Consider the following 24263-nt stretch of genomic DNA (forward strand, 5'->3'; position numbering starts at 1 on the left):
AAGCCCGGCTGAAAAAGGAGGAGGGTTGGGCGTGGGGCCAGCACCCCCACCCCGTAAAACAAATCCATGCTACCGAAACATCGACAACAGTTAAGACTGTAGTCGATGGCCTATGCCCCAGGAGGGGTGAAAGGGCCTAAAAAAAAAAAAAAAAAAAACTGTCAAGATGCAGGTGTGTATCGCTGCTTTATTGCTTACAATACTGGCACAGACGATAACCCAAATCCTGGTCAAGCAAATTATCTTCAGAATCTAACCGTTACAGGTACATTATTTTTCTGCTTGTTTTTTCTACTTTGGCAATGATAAAACAATACTCTGAATTGCTTTTCTAAATTAAAGTAAGTGACTTGCAAGAAGGTAAACTGTTAATCTCATTGACTGTTTGGTACATTGATCAAGAAAACTGTTGTATGTTAATAAAGACAGTTTTACAGTAAAATGTTTTTCAGTTTATATAATTATATATATTCATTTAAGCAAAATGTGTATTTGGGATTTTGTTTTGATATAAACCTTTTTATTTTCAGTTCCGCCTGGAAATATAACCATTTCTCATTCACCTGCTTATGATACATACATTGTCAATCAGCCTGTGGAATTCCTGTGCAATGGCATGATCGGCAGTTACGAGCCTGGATCCAAGGTAGCCATCATTAATTTTGTATTCTGAATGAATGTGGCGTATTGAGTTGCAGCATTTTCAACATGTTGCATTGGATGCCACTTGCAGCCACACCCTTGACCTAACTTAATATGACCTTACTGGGCAGGTAAGGCTAGGATAGTCACATCCTTCAGCTAGGAAATCTGGTATATTACAATTTCAGAAAAGACCCTGTATTAACTGTGACATACTATGTGAACAGAAAAGTTGTAGATCCTGTTATTTTCTTGCAGGAAAAAAACCCCACAAATATAAGTGAAAACAATAATGCTTATTTTTAAATGGCCGTCAGTATCAACATTAACACATTTTTAACAACTTAATGTGGAATTTACTTCCTAGTGCTGTGAATTTATCTGAATCAGTAATAGGTTTTTTGGTTGTTGTTTTTTTTTTTTTTTTTTTTTTTTTTTTCTCAAGGTATAGCCTTTCTTGTATAAACACTTCTTTCTCTCCATGGGACATTTGTTTACAATGTTCGCTGCTTTGCTATATTATGGCATTAGTTGCTGGCTCAGCATAAAAGACCAATTCTTCCTCCTTTTGTATAAACACCTTCCATCAACACACTGTCGTGAATTCCGCGGAATGAGCACGCGAAGATGGTCAGAGGTCGCTTCGGGCTGATGACACTCTCGACACCTTCACCAACTCACGCCGACATCTACTGTGCGCTTACACTTACACTAAATTGCTAATTACACTTTAATTGACCCAAGACCCCAGTACGCTTCCCCCCCCCCCCAATAAACAACACACGGAAATTTAGTGTGATTGAGAAAGTTATTAATAATTGAGAGTATTTCAAACACTTTACAAAATGTTTCAATTTCAAATATGTTCTATCCCAGATATCGTGAGTCACTAATTATCTAACACTAACCTAGCATGCATAGCGCACTACACTCGTGTAACACACACTCCCCACTAATTATCTCTTCACACAAAAGTCTCTTGCCACGTGGGGGGCCCTTAGATGTTGCTGACGTCCAAGAATCCGTTGGTGTCACCCCGTCGATCGTAGCGGCCTCCTTCACGAGCGCAGAGACTCTGGCACTGCCGTGTGCCACCACGTGTCTGTCTCGTTCCTCTAGGCCGGACTGCTGTCTCGAGCTTCAGCACCTTACAAGGACCAACACTTATCTACCAGCCTCAGCCTCAGCCTCTACTGTTTGCGACCAAACAGCTCCTGGTGATGAAGTGTCGTGCACTCTGTGATGGAGTGTTGCCTTACTCACCTATTGAGTCAGTTGTGCTGGAGCAGTCACGATTCCATATTAATGGCAGTCAGAATTCGGAAGATAAATTGTAGAATATTTCAGGAAAAATGACACTGCAGATGACTTAGTGAACAGAGAACAGCGATCACTTTAACGAAGATGTTAATGTACCAATCGCTTAATTCCTCTTTCAAACGGAGAAGAGGAAACTGATTTTTTAGTATTCTGTTGTCTTCTTTAAGTGTGCATGCTAGATAGAATGTAGTAACGCTTATGCACGTCTCTTGCTTAGAGCTAGCAAACAGGACCACGCCACTCCTCTCCTTCGTTTTCTACACTGGCTTCCCATCAGTTCTGGCATCCAGTACCAACTGTCTGTGCTGTGTTTTAATTTCTTTGCTGGCACCTGCCCTGATTATTTCTCTCAACTGCTCTTCTCTTACATCCCAGCGAGACAACTCCGCTCCTCGTCTGATGATCGTCTCCTTACTCTTCCAGTCACCAAAACAACACATGGCCACAGGAGTTTTATTATTGTGCAGTGAGCCAATGGAACTCTCTCCCTTTCCATATCCGCCACCTACCCACTATTGAATCAATCCTTTAAACGTGCACTGAAAATACACCTCTTCCCTAAAGATTACTTCTAATAACCTTTCCCATAATGCTAGTCCTTTAAGAACAAAAATGAGATACGGGCATCATACGAGAGACAGAAGAACAAACAAACAGCACATGCACTATGGAAGAATAAACAACAGTACTGTCAGTACTACTGACAAATAAAAAGCAAATTAAAAAAAAAACGCAAGGAGGAACCAAGTAACAAAAACTGAGAGGGAAGTAGCAATAAGTGTGTTAAGCACTAAGAGTAGACCTTAGGGGTGCATGTTTGCGCTATACAAATTTTACATTTATTATTATTATTGCTAACAGCAGCAGTTAGTTATTTACTAACAGCAGAAGATGCTAAATGTACGAATACTATATGCTGTGCACATTTTTTTGTGATTTGAAAATGTGTAGCATGATGTATTTAATTATTGTGCAAAATACAAAACAATTTGAACTGCTAAAAGCACACATTGCTATGTAAAACCTTTGGGGAGTTGATAGAAAATGTTGAACCTTTTCTGAAAATGGATGTTATTGTCATTCCACACTTCTCAAATCTGGGACTAGAAGAACAATTTTGGTATTAAAAGAATGCTCAGAATCAGTACCGTTTTCTTTTTAATTTTTAATTTAAAAAAATTTTAGATCTCAAAATTTCGAGCTTAGACTCATTTTGCGATGGCGGGATACACAAACACACACAAACACACACAGTGTCTACCACTAAAAATACACGTGAACATTTCTTTTAAAGTAACGCATGAACTAATTGATTTGTAAGTCTTTACTTGTGCTATTAGTGTCAGATGGGCTGATATTTCAATCTTGTTTTAAAAAGGAAACTTGGCAGTGGACCTGGGAATATTTTGATAACGATTACCAGACATGGCAGCAATATAATTCAGAAAATGGCATCAGAAAGGAAACACCTATTTCAGTGCCAGGCACTTGTTCTTACCGTCAGACCTACTATCTAACACTCGCTCTTTCAGAGAAAGACTCAGAGAGGCAATACAGATGTAAAGTAGTCAGAAGCAGTAACACTGCTGTGTCAGAGACCATCACTCTTGGAGCAGTCCATCCTGAAGGTAAATTATAATGTTAAATATAGTTAATGAAATAATTATTTAGAAATTTATGTTTTTTTGTAGCCCCTAGCCCCCCTGTCTTTGTTCCAGTTTTCAGTTGTTGAGTGGATATCTTGAGCTGCATCAAATTTAGTGTATGTGCACCAGCTTGGCCTATCATGTTCTCCTTATAGAAGGTCCTCCAGCCTGCGTGCTGCAGTGCGGTGACCCAACGGTTACCCCGTCACCAATTCAGTTAAAATTTGCTGTCCTGGGTTCGGCTCTCTCAGACATGCTGCTCTTTTTCTGCTTGTGGCATGTGTTTAAAGGCATGGCTGCCTTGCCATGATATATCCTTAGTTGCTGGCTCAGTGTGAAACATCATTTCCACCTCACCCCTACCCCCCAGCAGGCGACATTTAAAAGAAGACATTTTCTTTTCAGTTGGTTTTTAATGTCTGCATTGAATTATTACTGGTCAAGTATTTCAGATATTTTGCTTTTTATTTCAGGCTGGGCACCAACTCCTTCACCTACCCAGACTAACAGTAAGTTGTCTACCTAAAATATAGTACAATTACAGAATCAAAAAAGTCATCAGTGCTTATGGTGAAAATAACTAGCAAGGTAGACAACGAAGTACTTAAATAGTAGCAAAAAATTTATGCATACGTAATGTAAAGATTAAAGGTATCATTCACTTTGAAGGAAAAGTATACCTTGACTACCTTTAGAAGCTTGGTAGGATATACTTCTTTTTAAAATATGGTGTAAAAGTAGCTTAATTTAGCTTTTTTTCTTGTCATGCTATACATTACTTGAAAATAGGCTTCCATGCTGTTCACTATACTCAAGAGGACTAAAACTGCAGAAAATACATAACTTTGTTGCATGTGCCTACAGCGAGGAAACACATCACCCCTCTCTTTCACTTTTCAGATTCTACATCACAACGAGTAGCTTCTCTTCTAACATTTCCAATGATTAGGTCAATAATGGGGCTTTTGATCACGCAACACGCGAGGGGCCCAGTATAGAGAGGAGTTCTAACTTGGACTCTCGCCAACGGGAAGATCTCTCGCCGTCCGCCAAATGTTATACATGTCTGGCGTTTATTTAAATACTCATGTGGGGCCACCAAACTTGCCCGAATGCCTGAGATTGTTGCTCCTGTATCTCGCAAAACTTGGACGGACTTCCCTTTCACTTCTCCTTGGAAAAGATGTAGCTGTCCCAATTCGTTAGGGATCGAGGAGGAACATAAGACGGCGATGTTGGCGGTTGCCTCCTCCGTGTCCACTGCTGCGGCGGTATTGTGTTCGCGACGCAGTGTATTAGCACACTCGCGGGCTAGATGGCCATACCCACGACAAGCACAACACTGGATGCTTTCAGACGTAGGAGGGGAACGGGGTTGGAATTGTCTAGGTTGATTGTTTCGTTGGCATACGGAAGGGTGTGAGGGAGGTATCGGGGCAGTAGGACGACTTAGTGTAGGGCGAGATATGGTTTGGGTGTTAGGCATTCTAGGAGGGTATGATTGAGGAAGGTTGGGTTTGCCTGGCTGATGATACGTAGCGTTAGCAGCTACGGCGTTTTCAGGTCGCCGAGCCAAGATCTTGTTTGGGTGGGCTTGTCTATACTTTTCAGCACAGTCTATCATTTCTTCAACGGAGTTAGGAGCTCTTTCTCTCAGAAAAACCGCCAGGTCTCTTGAAACGCTTTGAATTAACTGCTCACGCAAAAGAAGATCTCGTAATCCGTTGTATGACTTTTCGACATTAGAAAGTTCCACCCATCGGTCAGCTATACTTATTAATCTTGTCGAGAAGGATATCATGGACTCTCCCATTTGGGGTCGAATGCTTCTTAGTCGTTCACGATAACCTTCCTCTGTGCACTGGAATTTAGTCAATAGTTCTCTTTTTAGTTTTTCATATTCAACAGATCCCTGAATACAAAGAGCATGGTAAAGTTTAAGAGATTCTCCCTGAAGGATGGCTGAAAGGTGGAGAGGCCATAGATCCTTTGGCCATCGAAGGGCGTTAGCATGTGATTCACATCGATATAAAAATGAGTCTATGTCGTCGAGTTCTTCCTTAAAAAGTGGAAGTTTTGGGGTTAGTCCTTGGAAATTTCGACCTCCACGGCCGGGTTCACTGTCGTTGTGAATTATCCTTTCGCTGTTTTCCAACCGTAGCTTTTCTAATTCAAATTCTCTTCTCTCTCTTTCGGTTCTCTCTTCTGTCTCTGCTTTCTGTAGTCTCTCTTCTCTCTCTGCTTTCTGTAGTCTCTCTTCTCTCTCTGCTTTCTCTTTCTCTAGTCTCTCTTCTCTCTCTGCTTTCTCTTTCTCTAGTCTCTCTTCTCTCTCTGCTTTCTGTAGTCTCTCTTCTCTCTCTGCTTTCTCTTTCTCTAGTCTCTCTTCTCTCTCTGCTTTCTCTTTCTCTGCTGCTCGTGCTAAGCGTCGCTCATGTCTCTCTATGCACTGTAGTATATATTTTGTCAAAGCCTCACCTTCTAGTCCAATTGTTTTTCCTTCCTCCTTATAGGTTGCAACATCTATCACAATTTCTTCTTGAGCAGCCATTTTCCTTCTATTCTGCAAATCTCTATAAAACAAATCTGACGACTTCTTCACGACGCAGACAGACCCGCAACAGGCGAATCACGTCGGGGTCACCAAATTGTCACGACGCCGCCGGTGCCTCTTGTTTTTCGCTCTCTCCAACTCACCAGCGGGTCGGACAATTGCGCGTTCTTTCGTTCCAATCAAAGAATGATTCGCCTGTACGAGTCTGTCTGTTTACTGATCAAAATTACCAACCGAAAAAAATAGATCCTAACTATAAAAGCAAAACGGTCTCTAACACCACAGTTTTTCCTTCAATCTCCACTTCTACAAAGTACAACGAACACCTCACACGCTATAAACTCACTGTCTTGGCAGTCGTTTCTCCTTTCACATTAGTACATTCGATCTCTGATTAGCAAATCGCATTGTCTTTGCACATGCGTTCACGTCTCCCTTTCCGCTCTCTACTTTCTTCTTCTTCCACTCGCTAACGTTCTTCCTCTTCTATCTACTCTCTAACGTCCTCTTCTTCTCTCTATTCTCCAGCGTCCTTCTTCTTCTAAATGCCCTCTAACGTCCTTCTGCTTCCATATTCCTTCTCAACGTCCCTCCCTCTTACCTCACTATTTCTTTTGACGTCACTATACGTCATTTGTCACGTTCTATTTAGAGAACGTCCATCATTCGCACGCTTTCATCTACACACGCGCCCAGTCCTAGCACTCTGACTAGATCCATGACATTAGTACAATGTCCTAGCTCAAACCAGAGAATCAACTGAATACATTGTAAGACTGAAAAAAAATCATTATTAAAACTGATATGTAGTAGACTATATGTAATATTTTCATCAGTTAGCTTGTTTGTTCTTGGTACCCCTTGAGATGACCACATATTTTACAGAAATTTAGCTGGATGTGTTTTTATATATATATATATATTATATATGTTATATGTGTGTGTTTATATATGTTTATATGTGTGCATGTTCATATACATTTTTAGTCATTTGTTTTACGTTTTGTGTATAATACATAAATATTTGTTGGCCTCATAAGTGACATGTTTAAATTGCCCTAGATGCTGTTCAGCTTCATGAAATTGTTTTAAAACCAACCTGACATTTATCGTTATAGAAAAAGATTTTGCTTATTTCTCACTTGTCATCTTTTTTGCTTCCTATGTCTTTTCATATTTTCGGCACTTGGACAGAAGGACGTTGTGACTTCTCGGTAAAAGCATAGGGTTGTTTTGAGTTTACAAATAAGACAAAAATGTCTATTTGAATTAGCTTTTACAAATACCATTTACTCTATCTTACTCTATCGTTAAGCCTGCATTGTTTCACTAATGCATACATTCTGTGCTTTGGTTATTTTAAGCGTTTTTGTAGCATGAAACCTGCTTCAACACCCCCATCTACTCATCCCCCATGCCCTGGTGGTGAGCTGAAGAGGATATTGTCAGCTGAAATCAACAGACCAGGTTTACAGAAATCTGTCATGGTTTGCTTTGTTTGATTGCCACGAACGTTTAATTCTTTTTTTCCTATGTAAACTCTTGAAGGCAGGCAAACGACTGATCTTGATCAACGCGATTGGTGCAGACCACTAAATGACATGCATACTTCACAGGTCATCTTGTTCCAATGCACAGGTTACGAGAATAATGCGATCATTGGTGCGTACAGACTTCAAGAAGCTCGAGATTTATTCCTTTGTTCCGCTGCTTTAAGGTTTTTCTGTCTTATCCATGTGTCATTAGATTATTTTTCCTTTTCTGCCATCGTATCATCACTGTCAACAGCCTGCCATTGTTTTAGTTTAAAGTTCATTGAATATAATGTTGACTTCATTGGCTGGTTTGCTCAAACCCAACAAACTTTATGACCAACCTTCGTGTCCCTGCGATATATCTTTTGCAGACACCTGCAGGTGCACGTGTTCTTGTTCCTCTACTTGTTCACCCCCATGACGTCATCACGACCCACCTTCTGAGAATCTGATACGACGACGGCTTTGATTGGACCGCAGGAGATGTTGCCATTGGACACTCACGCGGCTGACCATCGGAACCAATAAAAGACATTTCGATTTTTAATTTTGCTTCATCTTCACATATAGGCATTACATCTAAGTCCTTATTTCATTATTCATAATGCTAGCTAGTGTTGAGATTTTACCACAGAAAATATTTTAAGCAGTTGATTCTTTATAAAATGTAACATGAAAAAGGTTTTCGCGTGTGTGTGAGAAAACTCCCTCTAGTTAGAAAACTTTAATTTGTTAGACATTTAAAGTAATGGTGACGTGACTTCGTGACTTATATCTCCGTCTTCGTGTGCCTGATTTAACACTAGTACATGTATCAGCAAGAGGTCTATTTCATTAGCGTTGGCTGTTGTGGTGGTACTGCATGAATAGAAAACTGTTATTACGTTTGCTACAGTTTCATGCATTTTTCACTTTTAACTTCAGAACACGTCACTTAGTGCCGAAAATCCAACCGATTCATGTATAAATTTAGGAAGAAAATCAAATACACTGTTTGGGAGGGGGGCGGGGAGTTCCACTTAGCAAAAAGGTAAGGGACGTAACTGAGTTCATGGCATTTTTCAAGCAAATTCTCTCCCTTGAGCCTCAAACGCGATGAATTACAGTTCCTCACCTCCACCCCCAGTCCAAAGGTGGTGGATTCAAATACAGTGCTGATGTAGTCTCTCTTTTCCTTCCCCGGTTTATCCGGTAATGTTAAATACACAGATGGGGGAAGACAACGTAAGCTTGAACACTTCGGCACGCAGTCTTTGGGTGGCGTACGGACACCATGACACACACACACAAAAGGTGGGAGTTGGGAGGAGATTCGGGTGGTAGACGGGAAAAAAACTCGTAGTTCTAGCTCAGCCGTTTGAAGCTTTTGTCTTACATCTTGTGTAATTTTTCTGTAAAAATTTGTGTACCGTTCATTTATTACTTCTGCAACACATAAAAGTGATTTTTGTTTCTGAATGTTATGTCAATAGAAGATAACTGCCAATTGGTGTCGTTTTTGCAATTGCTTTTATCATACAAACATTCCGCTTTTATAGTTTTATTATCGTCTGCCATAGATCCAACCTACCTGTTTATTGTTAGGTAGCATTTGTGGTATTATCCATGCTACCACTTATAACAGCACCTCAACAAGATGTGTATGAGTTTTGGGGTGTGTATATATAATATTATATATATATTTTCCAATAAGCCCGTCTATCTACTTCTTCATTCACCCAAGAATGATGCAAGTCATCAGCATATCTAATCTTCAACCTACCAACCAACTGAAGTTACTTACATACAGAAAATATATTTTGAAGATGTGAAGTAGTGCATGCATGAAAGAAAAGAGATATGATACCTTTTACGCACGCACAGACAGATACACAAATATACACACGCACTCAAAGATGTATATTTATTATGTGAATAACCGATAAAAATGAACTAGAGAGCTTGTTTAGGACTGATAGGAATGATATCTGAGAAACAAAATGTGCAATTGTCCTGCGCTGTGTGAAGGTGAAGGGAGCTCAGTTGATAAATTGTCTTCGAGGACCACCAAGGAGGTGTAATGATTCCTAACTCCTGACATAGTGAAAGTCCCTATAAAGTAGCGACCAACCTAAGGCACTGCAAAATCCACGAGGCAGCCACCCATGGCGAGCATACCCGAGGAACACCTCGCTGTGCATTAAAGCGATTTTCGGGCGTTGAGATCACGTGTCTGCTGCCTGAAAACAAGATCGAGTAACAACAGCGGGTGGATCACCTCAAGATGGCGTCCTGCACATCGCATACTTTCCTTGCGTTGCCGGATCTTAATGTCGACCTGTGCATTCACAACCTGTTCTCCTTGCACGTTCGGCGATACGCTCGAGTGTCAGCAAGTCATTGCTATTATCAACTTGACGGCGATAATGACTCATCCAATGTTTTGAAATTTCATTTCTTTTCTCCCCTCTAGGGTTTGGTTCAAATTCGTTTCGTAAAAGAAATTAAATTAGTAACGTTCACAAGGAAAAACACCCGGTTTACCGAAAACTTTTGATAAGCTTTAAGATGCAAAGAACCGTCCGTTTTACACATTTACACACTTGAGATACGACTGCATGAATACGTACGACCACCCTTTCCCCTGAAGGCTAGGCCAAAACCGTGCAGCTAATTTCCAGTAGTTATGGAGGTAGGTAGACTATAGTAGTATAGACTATGTAGTATAGACTGTGTTGGTAGGTAGACTATAGCACACGCTGTACTGTGTAGGACGTGACATAGAAAGTGACTCAGCAGACACGCCTGAGTGCAATCACATAGGGAGAAAAGAGAGGAAAAGATAGAAACGCGAGAAGAAAAAGACTTTGAGAGTAACAGTGCATATGTTTGTCTCGAGTACCGTTAAGGTTAGTTTACATCTTCAGGGCTTCTGTTTACGCAAAAAATTGCGTACAGTACGCATTAAAAGTTCGGAGGACCCCTTCAATTTTCGTCAATGGGGTCCCCTTCAAATTTGGGCAAAGAACAGGGACCCCTTAAAAATCTGAAGAAGGGGTCCCTGGGACCCCAAAGAATTTAGCCTTAGCAGAAGCCCTGATCTTAATGGAAGTACTTTTGGACATGTGCATGCCTTGAGTCACGCACTTTTAACTGCGTCAACTCTCCCACAGCGAACACACAAACATTGTAATTCGAGAAATTTTGACAATGTTACTTCATGTCCTGAAATGAGATATTACGCTGTAGCACTCTAGTAGTGTACTGACTACTGAGCTATGTCTTTTTTGTAGAGGGTAGGGGTCGGAAGGCGCCAACGACTGTCCCCTTCTCGCGCCGGCTGTGTGCGTAATAGCCGGCCTAGAGCTGTCCACTCGCGGTCCTTGCTACTGGGTCTCTTGTTACACCCGAAGTTGCGAAGTTGCCTATGCCACTTGGGGAGACAATGAGCAGACAGGACGGGGTTGGTGTGACCACTGGCGCCAGGGGGCTGGGAAAGGTCGTTACGCGACCATGGGGAAAGAAGGTGGATGGTTCTGGAACGTTCGACGGGGACAGAATAAGTAGAGTAGGGTTGAAGCAGGCATTTTGATTTTGGAAGTGAGAGTGGAGAGACTGCAGGCCAGCTGCCGAGTGAAACTGAGTAAAATCTACAGTTGTGTGGCAATTTCCATCTTTGTTGTGTTCTTGTAAGACTAGCCCACCCCTACGTATCCATCATGGACTGACGTGCTGGTTACAGCTGCGTAGAAATAGGGCCGCAACAACACCTCGCCAACGGACCCTTTGGTTTATTCACAAATGTTTCAAGATAAGAAGGGTGACAACCGTGTATCATGTGAAGTATGATTGCTACTCCCTGTCCCCTATTAACCCTCCTCGTTAACAATTCACAAATACATGTTGAGAACTTGCTCTGCTAAAACAACTGCACAATGAAATTTTTTCCTCCTTTTATAATGTTTCTGACAGATCAAAATACGAATCTTTCTCGTCCTCAAGCTTTTAAAGTGTCTTCTTTGCCTAATTTTTCCTCATGATATAGCCTTTTATTGGTGACACTATATTAAATATCAATAACCAACTCCAATCAATCGACTTTTCTAACTAGCAACTCGAATATGACTCACCAGTCTGCCCACTGAAAATAAATTGTGTGCCAGAGGTCATGGGAGGAAAACCCACCACTGCAAATAAGCAAACTTTAACAGATATTCTTTGGCAAGCCGCATTCTATTCCTAGTCACCCATCGAAACAGCAAACCTTTTCAGGTACTTCAAAGTACTTTAGTGTACTTCAGTCCCTGGCTGACAGCACTGACCTGTTTTTAAGACAGACTATGGCTATAAAATATAGGAGTGAAATTACAACCTCTAATACTATGACCGTCATCATAACCATCATAGACTCCAGCAACATAGTCACTAAAGACAAACGCGAGAGATGATTCGTCTGAAAAACTGAGACCAAGTACAGTACAGACAAGATAACCCGGCGTCTCCTTTAAAGGTTTCCGCTTGTGCTTTTTCCAATACCTTGTAATATGTTTAGAAACAGCGATGCTGCCGGTAAAACAAAGGTCATGACTTAACAGTATCAAGGTGCACATGTAAGCCATGAGCGACAGAGAGAGAGAGAGACAAGCAAAATATCTGGGTAAGAGTCACGTGCATATTGCACAACCCCCGAGTGGCATATAGACCAGTGTAAAACTGTCATCTGGATGGAAAGGAGGATGAGTATTTTAAATAAAATCTATCCTATCATCCCAATGTTCTGGCTTCCTTAGTTAGGGCGCAATGATTTAAGCGCTTCTGAAGTAGACACGGGCTATCATCCGCCAATTTAGTGTTTTTTTTTTTTTTTAGTTTTTTATAAATCAAAATGTGTAAGTGTTATTAGTGATGTTTTCAAGACACACTTCTTTTCCTGTTCTCAACAGTAGATTTGTTTTACTGTGCTCCTGCCTTCTCTGAAGTCGGCCTTTTCTTCTTCTAGAAGTTCCTCAGCCATCGAGTGAGGCGACACGACCTTTAGTATAACCTTGCTTGCATGACTGTGTGAGCAACTGTTTGCACTGTTCAAAACTATAGAAATTTTATTTTAAGTAAGAGGTGTGAGCTAAAATATCTGTTTCGCCATTTCAATCGCCGTACTTTGTCGTCGTCAAATGGTAACATGGCTCTCAGTATGATTGGAATACTAACTTTCATCATTGCCTGTGTTTATCAAGGTGAGTATTATTTTGTTTTAAATAATTTGACGATGTTTAGGTTCAAGTAAACCGCCTTAACATGCGTGTTTCAGACAAGTTGCCTCCACTGCTGCCTAAGCCCACATTCAGCTGTTTACTGCTATTGGATCAGATTACCTTCGCACAACACTGCTTTTCATTCAAGTCTATGTTGATGGTCCTCTACCATAAAACCCATATCCAACATATAAAATAACCACTTCAGAATCTGTTAAACAACTTTTTCCCAATTTACATTAGCAGATGGGCATGAGTTTGTCAATGTAAGGATGTTTTTAGTTCTCAGAAAGGAAAAGATTTCATTTTCAGCTTTGGCAGATGTTTGATGCTGACCTGATATGGAAACAAGTACAATAGTGCATCTACACTTGCCTGAGAATGCTGATATAAATGAAACTACTTTTTCCATAATCATTATTGCTATGCACATTCAATAAAACCATGGTCACGTTGGAGATTTTGCATACAAATGTATGTTTGAACATGTATAAGCATACACTGGCCGATATATCTTCCCTCCTTCGTGAAGTGAATGTTATCGCCCGTGCGAGGGAAGGTAAGAGTACACGCGGTGGGGACTGCTAGCGGGCAGTCATCTGCAATTGCTACCCGGACATTATCAGGGTAAAGATCACAGGCACTGTTGACTAGCCTGGCAATAAAATATCTTCTTCACCCGACCAACTTGCTGTAGGGTCTGAGAGCTGAGGTGACACGACTTCTATTGCGATCCTTGGCAACAACACTAGTCTGATCAATGGTATTGCAGGTATGTGACACACTAACTGGCTATTAAAGTATATTTAAAAGTAAATGACAGAATAATTGTCGTTATGTTTATAGGTTACTTATGGACTGGGTACTTATTTATATTTTTTATGAATTTATAATATTATAATAAAATGTGATTATGTTTGCAAATCAACTGGATGTAGGGAGGGGAGCAGTGAAGAATATGCTATACTTTGGATGTTTAAATCACACTCATATTTGTTAATCATACACGCTGTACGTTCTTGGTAAGGGGTGACACAGCACGACAGGGTGAAAATGGGTTGGTTTAGCTTTGCCTCAAATGCAACCATTATTTTGTTCTCATTTATTGTTTGTACATCAGCTATATGCTTATTGATGAATGATCAAATTAAGCACAATTTTTAAAACATTTTTTTTCCAGGGTATGCTACAGATTCATTTGTGGCAGGACTAGATGCAACCCAGCATTCAGCCTCAGGGAGTGAAGAAGGTAAGCAGGCTGAATGAATTCATGTTTCATACTGTAAAGTTTGTGTGCAGAATGCTGTGTTGTGAAGTTTGTGTGCAATGCTGCCACCTCAACAAATAATACACAATATCTTAAAATGTACATAGTGAAATTTATTTTACACTCAAACAGTCATAATCACACATTTTAAAACAAAAGCAAAATGAAATGTGAATAATTTTACAGTCTACATGAAGAGATAAAAGTGTGCAAGGGAAAGACCAGGCAAATGGTGCAGTACGTGAATAATTTCAAAATATTGCTTGGATTTTGCAGTGACCGAGGAAATAACTCAAAACGTGCGAGACCCCTGACAACAGAATCTGCACCCTGCTTAAACAACAGTTTTGGAGGAATCAAGACTTGTAACAAAAGGAAAATGGTTATTCGACATTCATTTTAGAATAAATGTTGAATGTTTTGTTATTCTTGTCAACTTATAATTTGCAGGAAAAATTGATAGTTACATCCAATTTTCTTTGTCAACATTTGTATAGTCTATAATTACATCCACACACAAATATATATATACACATCTAAATGATATTTGCAGTCAATTCTTTCCAAGACTGATAATTTTCTGCCATGTTACACTAAATCATAGAAGTTGGCTTGGATAACATCACTTTTCGGTTTTAGAATCTAGCATTGATATAATTCAGAGAAATCTAATTTGCCATACTCTTGCGACCATCAGTTAGTACAAGGCGGTAATCATTGTTTTTTGTGACTCAGGTCCCAGACGTTGACTTCAAGTCCCTCCATATCGTGAAGTTGGCGGCATAGCTTCTAAGAACCCGTCAACACCGGGACTGTCCAGGGGACAACCGAAAGAGTCAATAAAGAGAGATGAAAAGCAACAACTCACAAACTGAACAATATTTGGAAGAACAAACAGCAGAGTGTATACTGATGGACGCCTAGCCAATGGACAAAAATAGAAGACCTATCAAATGAAAAAAACTGCGAACTGAGTCTGCTGCTGGAACGCTAAGAAAAAGAAAGATAGAGAAAGAGATGAATGATAATTAAACTTGCAGTGACTTATGCCAGTTGATGCAGTTTTTGTATATTGGAGAGTGGAGTGTGCATGCAGTTAAATTTTTTTAAAAAAATTATGTCCCTTGATCTTAGAATGTGCCATCTGTTAATTCTAGTTGTTTAAGTGTGTATATTTGTTTTTGTTTTGTTTTATCTCGTCTTCTAGAACATAAAAGATGTCATAAGGAGCAAACAAAGTTTCTCAATGGTTTTTTTCTTGGGTCTGTGCTCTTGGTAGTATTAGTATGGGATCTGCTATATTCTGATACTGTCACCCCTGCAACATGAGCTCGTTTTCTATACGTGGATGTGTGGAGAAACATTCTCCAATCAGCCAATTTCAGGAAACTAGTTCCCCAGACAGGTAACTCTTGCCTTCTCCTGTGCTTGCATATTGTACTTCAAGTCTATCTACTCAATGTTTTTCATCTGCATGCCCATGGCGTTTTCTGACCTGCACGAGACATTATCATCCAGTAGGAATCATAAACTTCTCATTATAAGCTGGCACGGAGAGCAAACTGACTAACAAAATATCAAAAAGCAAATTGGTAAATTAATAGAACACAGGTTTCATACGCATCCCGCCCTTACTAAAAATGAGATAAAAGAGTGTATACACGAGTCTTTTTGTCAGCTATACCACGTGACACGTGATATTCAACTGATAGGGACGGAGAAAAAAAAAAAAAGGGAATGAGGAAAAGAAAACAGCTCTATGTTCAACGGGGCGTATGGACGGAACCTGGGCGCAGATTAATATATGCGCACCACATAAAAAGCAAGCGAGAAAGGGCGGCAAAAACTTGTGGTACATAGGAAGTATACTAACTAGCCTGTATAAATCACAGGATACATGCGTTCGAACCCGTCCACTAATAGTGCCAGTTGTACAACAGTTGTAGTAATTCAGCAGAAGCATTAGCAGTACCAAGTATGCTATCATATATTCTCCTCTCTTCTCTTTTCACCGGGAGGCACTTACATCATGAACACTTTAGGCCTGTACGGTCAGGTAGTTCCTCTTTCGGCCTGCGCTATTAGTTTCTTATATTATTCTTTGCTTCTGCAGATATCGAACGAGCCTTCAAAGACTGCCACATGCGCGATGACACCGTCAGAACAACTTGTGTGACACAGCCATGGAAGGAAATTCTGCCTGAAGAATCGGCTGCATGTAGTGGACGAGGTCGTGCTGTCACTTAATGGAATTGGTATTGGTACCTTAATCTTTTTTCAGTCAGTTTGCTCGAGGTATGAAGAGCAAATAGCCGCGTGTTAGAATAGTGACTCGGAGTCGTAAATAAAATGCCGGAGCCCACGTATATTAAGAGTACGACTGCTGATTTTCGTGAGGCAGCACACATCGAGCATGAAAGCGCCTAGAGCAGTAGTGGGGGACGTCGCCTCACAAGGACGCGCTCAGTCTTTGAGCTCGCTAAATATCTGGCGACGTCTACCATTCACATGATACCCACCCATACACAGTGACAACACATTCTGACTTCAAGACCTTGCCCGTTGCATAACGACAATGAAGTGGGCAAGACGGAGCTAGAGGTTGGCCGCAGCTCCTTACTTTTTCTCGAACTATTCAATGTAGGTGTGACATTGCGACCCGCCGATTTGGTAAATCAATAATCCGCTTGGTGACGTCAATCCCGCCGACAATCAACTCCAGGATGTCATTATGTCGAAATCTTAATCGTCGATAGAGGGCTAAATCATCCCAATGCAATCGATGGCATTTAGTGATCATCAATCACAGGATAATAGAAAATAGTCTGATGTTTTCTGCGAAGATTTCTACACATCCTTCTTCCGACATTTTCATACAACATAAAGTATCCGATGCAGCAAGCCCCATCACAGCGAGTGGCCTCACTGCCGAGGTTTATGGCGGGGAGGGTCCGCCACCCGCGGCTCTACATGATTTACGGGTGGGAATCACCGCTAGGAACTGTGAAGGGGAGCTAGCAACTGCAGTTGCTTGAAACGCGACTCTACATTGTGCTGCGTATACATAAAGGCTCGGGGGCCGACCTTGTGTGCCGACCCCTAACTTCCTGGCGGAAGCAGAGATAGAATTATCCGTAAAGACACAGAAACAAATGCCACACCACCAAGTTAACTATGGTCGGTAGGTAAGACACAAAATGTTTTGCAAGCTGTGTATCTGAACGTACGAATGCAATTTTTGTTCTGTTTTTTGCAGGTGAGACTTTAGCGTGAAATGCAAGAGTAGTCCATTCAGTACTCTGCGCCTTGAGCTACTAATCAGACCGTTTACACTTACTTGTAGCATTCCAAGTACGCAGCTACTGTCCATGGCGAGTCTGTGTCATGTTATGACAATGTCACGATTCACAAGTTTCCAAGCCTTACCAAGAACAGACCTTGGCTTTAGCTGATGTCTTCTCTCCACAGGGGCAAGATTAGTTTCAGCTTCCGAAGGGGTCTTCCAGCTAATTCAGCAACAGTTTCAGGTGGTTTAACTCAGAAATCAATTCAGCTCGGTGATTCTCTTGAACCAGACTGCAATGATGCTGGGCATGTATCACTGTTCGTTTAGCTATGATATTGCACCTCTACTAAACCAGTTCCAAAGACTCTAGATGACTAATCAGAATCTGACAGTCACAGTAGGTAAGGTTGATTTTGCTTCCATCTTTTAGGGCCTTCCTGGTAAGGAAGTGACTACATCGCCGCATTGTTTACTATCTTTGAGATTTAATAATTCAGGCACTAAATATTCAGTGATCTCTCTAAATAGGGCAAAGATCAATGATAAAACACACTTAAAATGATGGTAGCAGCCTTGCCCAAATCTGTGGTCAGGCAAATGCTGTGTACACTCACACACATAGCAGCTGCTTTATCAACACATGGACTCAGAATTTCACAGTCATGGCTGCTTATTTTCTTTTTATAATTATTTTTTTTAAAGATTATTATTTACTGAATGTTAACTGTCACAATTCAAATATCAGTGTTGATTATATGTAATACCACACTTTAAAAAAATAGATTGTAAAAACTTGGCCAATCCTGCTGAGATTCTCGAGTGTTAAAATCTTAACAGTGAAGACATAATGAGTGATCTACAAAATGAAGTTTTAATAATCATCAGAACATGCCTACACAAAAGAGTTCGAAGAATGGTGTTTGCAGAGTCAAAAAGGCTATCATGTTTAAACAGATGGCTCATTGATAAGAAAGATTTTAGAGAGTGGCAGTACGCTCATGCAAGAGTGGTTGGGAGGGCGCGACCTGGGCGCGCCGTGAGGCGCGCGGGGAAGGGATGCCAAAAGCATATGGGGTGTTGATTGTTTAAGGGCCGGGATGGTAGTTGTTGAATCTCACCCTTAGACAGGCCCGTAAGGCGCCGGCGTGCGCGACCTAAAATTTCAGAGTCTAGTGAAGCCCAAAAGCGCGCTAGTGGCCGGAGTGAAATGCTTGGACGCGCTTGTGGTCTTTATTGTTAGTTGAACGGCAGGTGCAATAACTTCATCATCAGTAGAAATCTTCATTTTTTCATTGTTTCAGTTCCACCTAGCAACATCACTATGTCAGTTTCTCCTGACAATGCAATCAACGTAGCCAACACGACTGTGGGAATTGTTATGTAATGCGATTATGGCATTAACATTCAACCGGACAAAGGTATTTGGTAATTCTTATAAATAAGATAAGTAAAAAAAAATGTTTTAACACACTTTTATTTTGAAATCCACTAACGGGCTAAGGGTAAATTATTTTTCTTTAGGTTTCAGGATTTTCTTTAATACAATTTAAAACTTAAAATTATGAGACGTCACTGAATGATAAGATTTTTATAGTTAACGAGAATGTCCTCAGTGTGACAATTTTACATTTTTATATGTATTAAGCTTGCACCATGTCCTATTGAAAGGTTCTGATAAGCTCACGCAGGTGGAATGATGCCTGTCTTGCGTAAACTGGGCAATTGGTAAAGGGTGATAGCTAAGCGAAAATAAAAGAAGGGGACAACCCTACGAGCCATTGAGAAGTCATAAGTGGCTACGGGACTCATGCATCATTGTCATTTAGGTCTTCTAAATTCTTCTATTTTCTAATAACAACGGGATTTTTCTTAGTAAAACAGTACACTATGAGTGCTTATAGGCGAGGTAACGTCCTCCCTTTACTTATCAGCTCTTATAACTCAGAATATTCTATAACCTCTGCAGTGGAGCGACGTGGGAGTACAATATAAGAGATTGAATGGATGGAGAACATAGCACACAGGACAGCGACAAAATCAGAATGGACACACCTACCCTAGTAGCCAGGCACTGTTTACTATCGGTCAGGGGTCTGCTATTAACACTCGTCCTTGCACTTCCGACTCCGGATGAGCAAGAATACAAGCAATTGTACAGTGGGAGAAACGATGCTGACACCGAGACGGCTAGGCGGCGACTCGCGAATGCATCTCTAAACCCCTAGTATTAGATATTCAATGTATGTTTATGTGACCGAGGTCTATGGTAATCGGTTAAAGGTTAACAGAATGCCCGTAATCATTGTTATATTATCTATATACGACCATACTGAGCAACAGATATATATTTTAGATTCTAGTGTCAACGGGCTATGGCCATCATCCATGGTTGAAACAGGAAATATATGACAATATCTATTATTATTTATATAGCGGCAGTAACGACAATATCACGCCGATTCATACGAAGGGAACATAAGGCGTCTCAAAAGGGTAACCATAGTGAGCCTTGCTCTGGATGACAGCGGAAAGTAAGCATACGGTCCTCAGATGAAGATCGTATAATAGCGTCTGGCTGGGATATTGGGAAAGAGATTTCATAGAAAAATAAATAATACAGCCAGGTACCAGCGAAGAAATTAAAACACAGCACGGACAGTTTGTACTGCGATGCCAGAACGGACGCGGACGCCAGGTTAGCAACGAAGGAGAGAGGGGTGGTGTGTGTCCCGTGTCCTGGCTCTAAGCACCAGACGTGCAGCAGAGTTCTGGTACTTCTGGAGTTTAAGTGAAGAAGGTATACTGAGCATACTGGAAACTTAGATTATATAGACTTCCACAAACTATGCATTTCTACATACAGTGAACCTCTAACGAACTTAATCCGTTCTGGAAAGCTGTTCGTTAACCGAAATGTCGTTATCCGACAACAATTTTTTCCATAAGAAATAAAAAATAGATTTAATTGGTTCCCAGCCCCTGTTGACTCGCTATTATGAAAGTTTACAGGCTGTATATATATATAGGTATTTGTTTTAATGAACCAGTTGTAATGCAATATAAATGAGTTAAATAACATAAAAACGCCATTAAGAAAGCATTTACACCAGAAAACTTGCCGTTTTGACAGCGTGGTTCTCGAAACAGCTGTGGGGGGAACCGGGGTGGAACTCCCAACACTCGCTTTGAATCCCTCTCCATGAGCCACACGTGACATTATCAAATCGGGGAGACTTCCCTTTTCTCTGTAGCTTTGAGGTTGAAGAAAAAAACTTGTCCATGTGTCTGCTTCTTCTGCCCTTTTTTGTAAAACTCTTCGGTAATACACATCACATATGCCGACAGACGCATGCACCGTTGTTCATACTTTGAAATCAATTCCTTTTCAATTCATTTTTGCCGCGTCCTTGATCATTACCGTCACTACTATTGAATTGCTTAATCTTCTTTGGAGCCATGATTGAGGATTATCTTATTAAATAAAGCACAACAATCACTAAATAAGAAGGATGCGCACAGTAAGGGACGACTGATCGTACTGTCTCGAGCGCGAATGATTACTATGCCGGTCGGCTCACTGAGTTCACGTGGCTGTTCGTTATCCGAAATTTTGTTCGCTATCGAGACAAATTTTTAACGAAATTTTTTGTTCGTTATCCCGAAATTTTGTTCGCTATCCGAGACAAATTTTTAGCGGAAATTTTTTGTTCGTTAACCCGAAAAATTCGCTAATCCGAGGTTCGCTAACCGAGGTTCCACTGTCAAAAAGAATGTTGAAACTGGTTTTCTACATTGCCACAGGTATTTCAAGAAGATACAAAACGTTTTTCTAAGATACATATTTCTCTGATCACCCTGGCATTTCTTTGAACTGTTTTCCTAGTGCCATCCTCGCGTTAACTGAATTAATACTGCACATCTGAATATAAATGTTCGTATGTTTTGCATATGAATGTACAATTTATTTTTAATCCCATTGTTTTTTTCTACATTTAGCCTTTAAATCACTTCATGAATGAACTGTACTTAATGAAGTTGGTGGCGGTAAAATTCTAAACTGAAGAAGAACGTCAACAGCTTGTCAACCCAGGCAATGTCGGGTACCTGCACGCTAGTAAAGTATAGTTATTAAATAATGAAAGTCTGCACTGAGTATAGTCTGTTGAATTGACTTTAGTTATACAAAAGCTCTACACACCAATAGCTTACAACAGTTGTTGTTGTTTTTTTTTTAGAGGGAAATAGGCGTTTCCCGCTCTGTTTCCTCGTTTAATGACTAGCGTAAAAAGTTAATATTGATTTTAAAGTTGTTCTGTTTTGGTTATTTTAAGACAATGCACCAATCCAAACTTCATCAACTCAGAGTAAGTTGTTCTGAATGGGTGATTTTTCCATTTCACAGAATAACTTCTATACCATACTGGTTATGGTAAGAAAACGTAAGGCAGATAATGTATCATTTAGCTGTTTGTACATCATAAATTGCTCTGTTATGACACTCGAAAGTAAGTGATTTTTAAAGAGATTTGCCCTTCGTGTTTGCTAGCGTCAACCCGGTGACAGATTCTTAAACAGTAGCAGTTCTTTTTTGTTTTTTCAGGCCAATGACAACTAGACACCATTTCACCAACTGAGAAGTTAAGTTGGTTTGTTGATTGCGTAGAAATTGCTAGCCCATTTGCAGACCGAAAAATGATGTACGCCTTAGTGGTAGAGGCAGTAGGGATATAGAATTAGAAGCGGCAATGTATGCGATTACGAAAGAAAGTCTATAGTACCTTTAATTTTCTATGTGGATGTCTTCATGCTGATCTCCACTTGTATTAAGGCACCCCGGGGTGTGCTGATTAGAATAGGGGATGTAGACATTGTTAAACACAACATTAAAAGCAGTTGTTTTGTCAGAAGGACAGGGGCCATGCTGTCGAGAAATGGATTTTCATGTTGTTCAAAAGGGTAAAGCTATCGACCACTGCACCGCCAGTCCGAATATTGTAAACCATATTGCTTAAAGCAGGCACAATCACAAGTGTGCAGTGGTGTGTGATTGTGATTTAATTGTAGTTTACATTAGTAAATATGAATGGAAATTAACAGTTCATGTCTCTAAAACACTAATTGCTAGTCTCTTTATTGCGTATCCATCTACAGTTGGCAAACTCTGCGGAACAAGGCTACAAAGGATTGTCCTGTGGGTTTTTTGTTACCCCAGTGTCCCAAATCGAAGGCGCTACAGCCTCTGTCTAAACAGTGGAACAGAATTACAATTATTAAGTTTTGAGATGTACTATTTCATTTTTCTAAATGTTTATTATGAATCATGATCATTTGTGTATTCATAATATTTTAAAATATCTCCAGAGCCAATCGGAGATCGATGTAGCAGCACATGAAACCGGCGGCTCCGTAAGGGTCTAGAGTGACAACACATTCTCTGCCTTGTACTGGCGTCGTGTTATGTCTGATGGGTGATTGATGAGGTACAAACGGACCCTAAAAACCTGTAAGCCTCTAACGGACCTATTCGACGACTTTGATTCCCGAAACTGCACCAATGTTTACTCGACATGGCTACCTGTATATGAACATATCGTTAAATGTCGTATCGACATTCACGGGCAAAAACAGCACATTGAAACACATAAAAACAGTAAAACCAGTATTCAGGGTTGGTTATTCCCATTGAGAATCACTGCGATTCATAGAGTCCCGCTTTCTTATTGACATGCTGATGCTCCTTGAAGTGAGTCCTGAAAAGGCCGCGACCTTTACTAGAGCTAATTTCATAAACTAATATCTTAAGAATAATACATAGAGCCCTGATCTTTGGCTAATAAATAATTTATTTCTCTTCCACTGGTTCTTTTTTTTTGACGAAATATTTGAATAGTCTCTCAAGCAAATGTGTAAATGATCTTTCTAAATTTAAGGCAGAAGGCAAAAAAGTGAAGTAAAATAATTAAATTATTAGGATCCATGAACACACGACCTGGCGCTAATCGTGAGTTTGATGGTATTATGTTAATTGTCCTTTTTTTTATAATAAACAGAATATAATTAATAAAATAATAAATAATAAATGAATCGAGGGCAATGAAAGAAACAACGAAAACCACTCTCTTGTTACGAAATAAAGAGAACGAGTCTTAGGCCTATAATTATTGTGCGAGAAGAGTTTCTAGGGAGAGTAGAAAGGTTGGTCAGGACTGGTGGAGAAGAATAGAATGTAGGATGGATGGTGAACTCCGTGATTAAGACATTATTTTGGTCAATTCGACAAACGACAGTCAGGAAAGACTATGGAGATCATCAGATAGTCCTGACACCGAAATGGGCTTGTAGAATATTCTTGTGTGGCTAGTATGCCCTCGTGAGTTCATATATATATAAGACAGCGAAAATATATCAACCTTATCTGTCTGATGGTTCCCATAACAACACGCCAACACACCGGACGTTTGGTCAATTCCGAGCTAAAAGATATTGATAAACGCCATCCCTGTGATTATTAAGAACACTTTTCCGATTGCCCCGCCTGAATCCGCTATTTGTCCCCATGCTGTATTTCGAAAGACTACGAGGAACAGCAGTCTTCAAATAAACATTTGGAATCTACCGGTCATTCCCCTAAATGTGTCAGAAAAAATAAAAGAATTACTTCAAATCCCCCTTTAGTCTCCAAGGTTAAATAAGCGGTGCACTGAAAGACGGAGAGGAAATCCACGCATTTTCCTACAAATCAGTACTTTCTAAATAACATGACGAGAGTTTTCGCCGCCAGAAAA

The 24263-nt window shown here is 40.3% G+C and overlaps 2 protein-coding genes and 1 long non-coding RNA gene across 14 annotated transcripts in view; all 3 read left to right on the top strand.

Annotated features, from left to right (window-relative positions):
• The window catches only part of LOC112567948 (mucin-5AC-like), a 180523-nt gene that overhangs the window by 85317 nt on the left and 70943 nt on the right, over positions 1-24263 (top strand). The gene's annotated exons all lie outside the window — the stretch shown is intronic.
• Positions 76-9182, top strand: LOC112567964. Its single transcript, XM_025244921.1, has 5 exons — positions 76-265; positions 531-646; positions 3341-3590; positions 4082-4117; positions 8066-9182. Exons 1-5 carry the CDS (start codon positions 106-108, stop codon positions 8113-8115), a joined length of 612 nt encoding a protein of 203 aa, XP_025100706.1. The 5' UTR covers positions 76-105; the 3' UTR covers positions 8116-9182.
• LOC112567970 lies at positions 13009-14498 on the top strand. Its single transcript, XR_003099952.1, has 3 exons — positions 13009-13697; positions 14106-14174; positions 14469-14498. It is a non-coding gene; the product is annotated as an uncharacterized LOC112567970 (long non-coding RNA).

Source organism: Pomacea canaliculata, linkage group LG7 (genome assembly GCF_003073045.1).
Source record: "Pomacea canaliculata isolate SZHN2017 linkage group LG7, ASM307304v1, whole genome shotgun sequence".
Classification (NCBI taxonomy): domain Eukaryota; kingdom Metazoa; phylum Mollusca; class Gastropoda; order Architaenioglossa; family Ampullariidae; genus Pomacea; species Pomacea canaliculata.

Coding starts and splice junctions, on each gene's coding strand:
- LOC112567964 (XM_025244921.1), top strand. CDS start 106: ATGGCCTATGCCCCAGGAGGGGTGAAAGGGCCTAAAAAAAAAAAAAAA. Junction 266..530: donor TCAGAATCTAACCGTTACAG/GTACATTATTTT, acceptor TTTTATTTTCAG/TTCCGCCTGGAAATATAACC. Junction 3,591..4,081: donor TGGAGCAGTCCATCCTGAAG/GTAAATTATAAT, acceptor TTTTTATTTCAG/GCTGGGCACCAACTCCTTCA.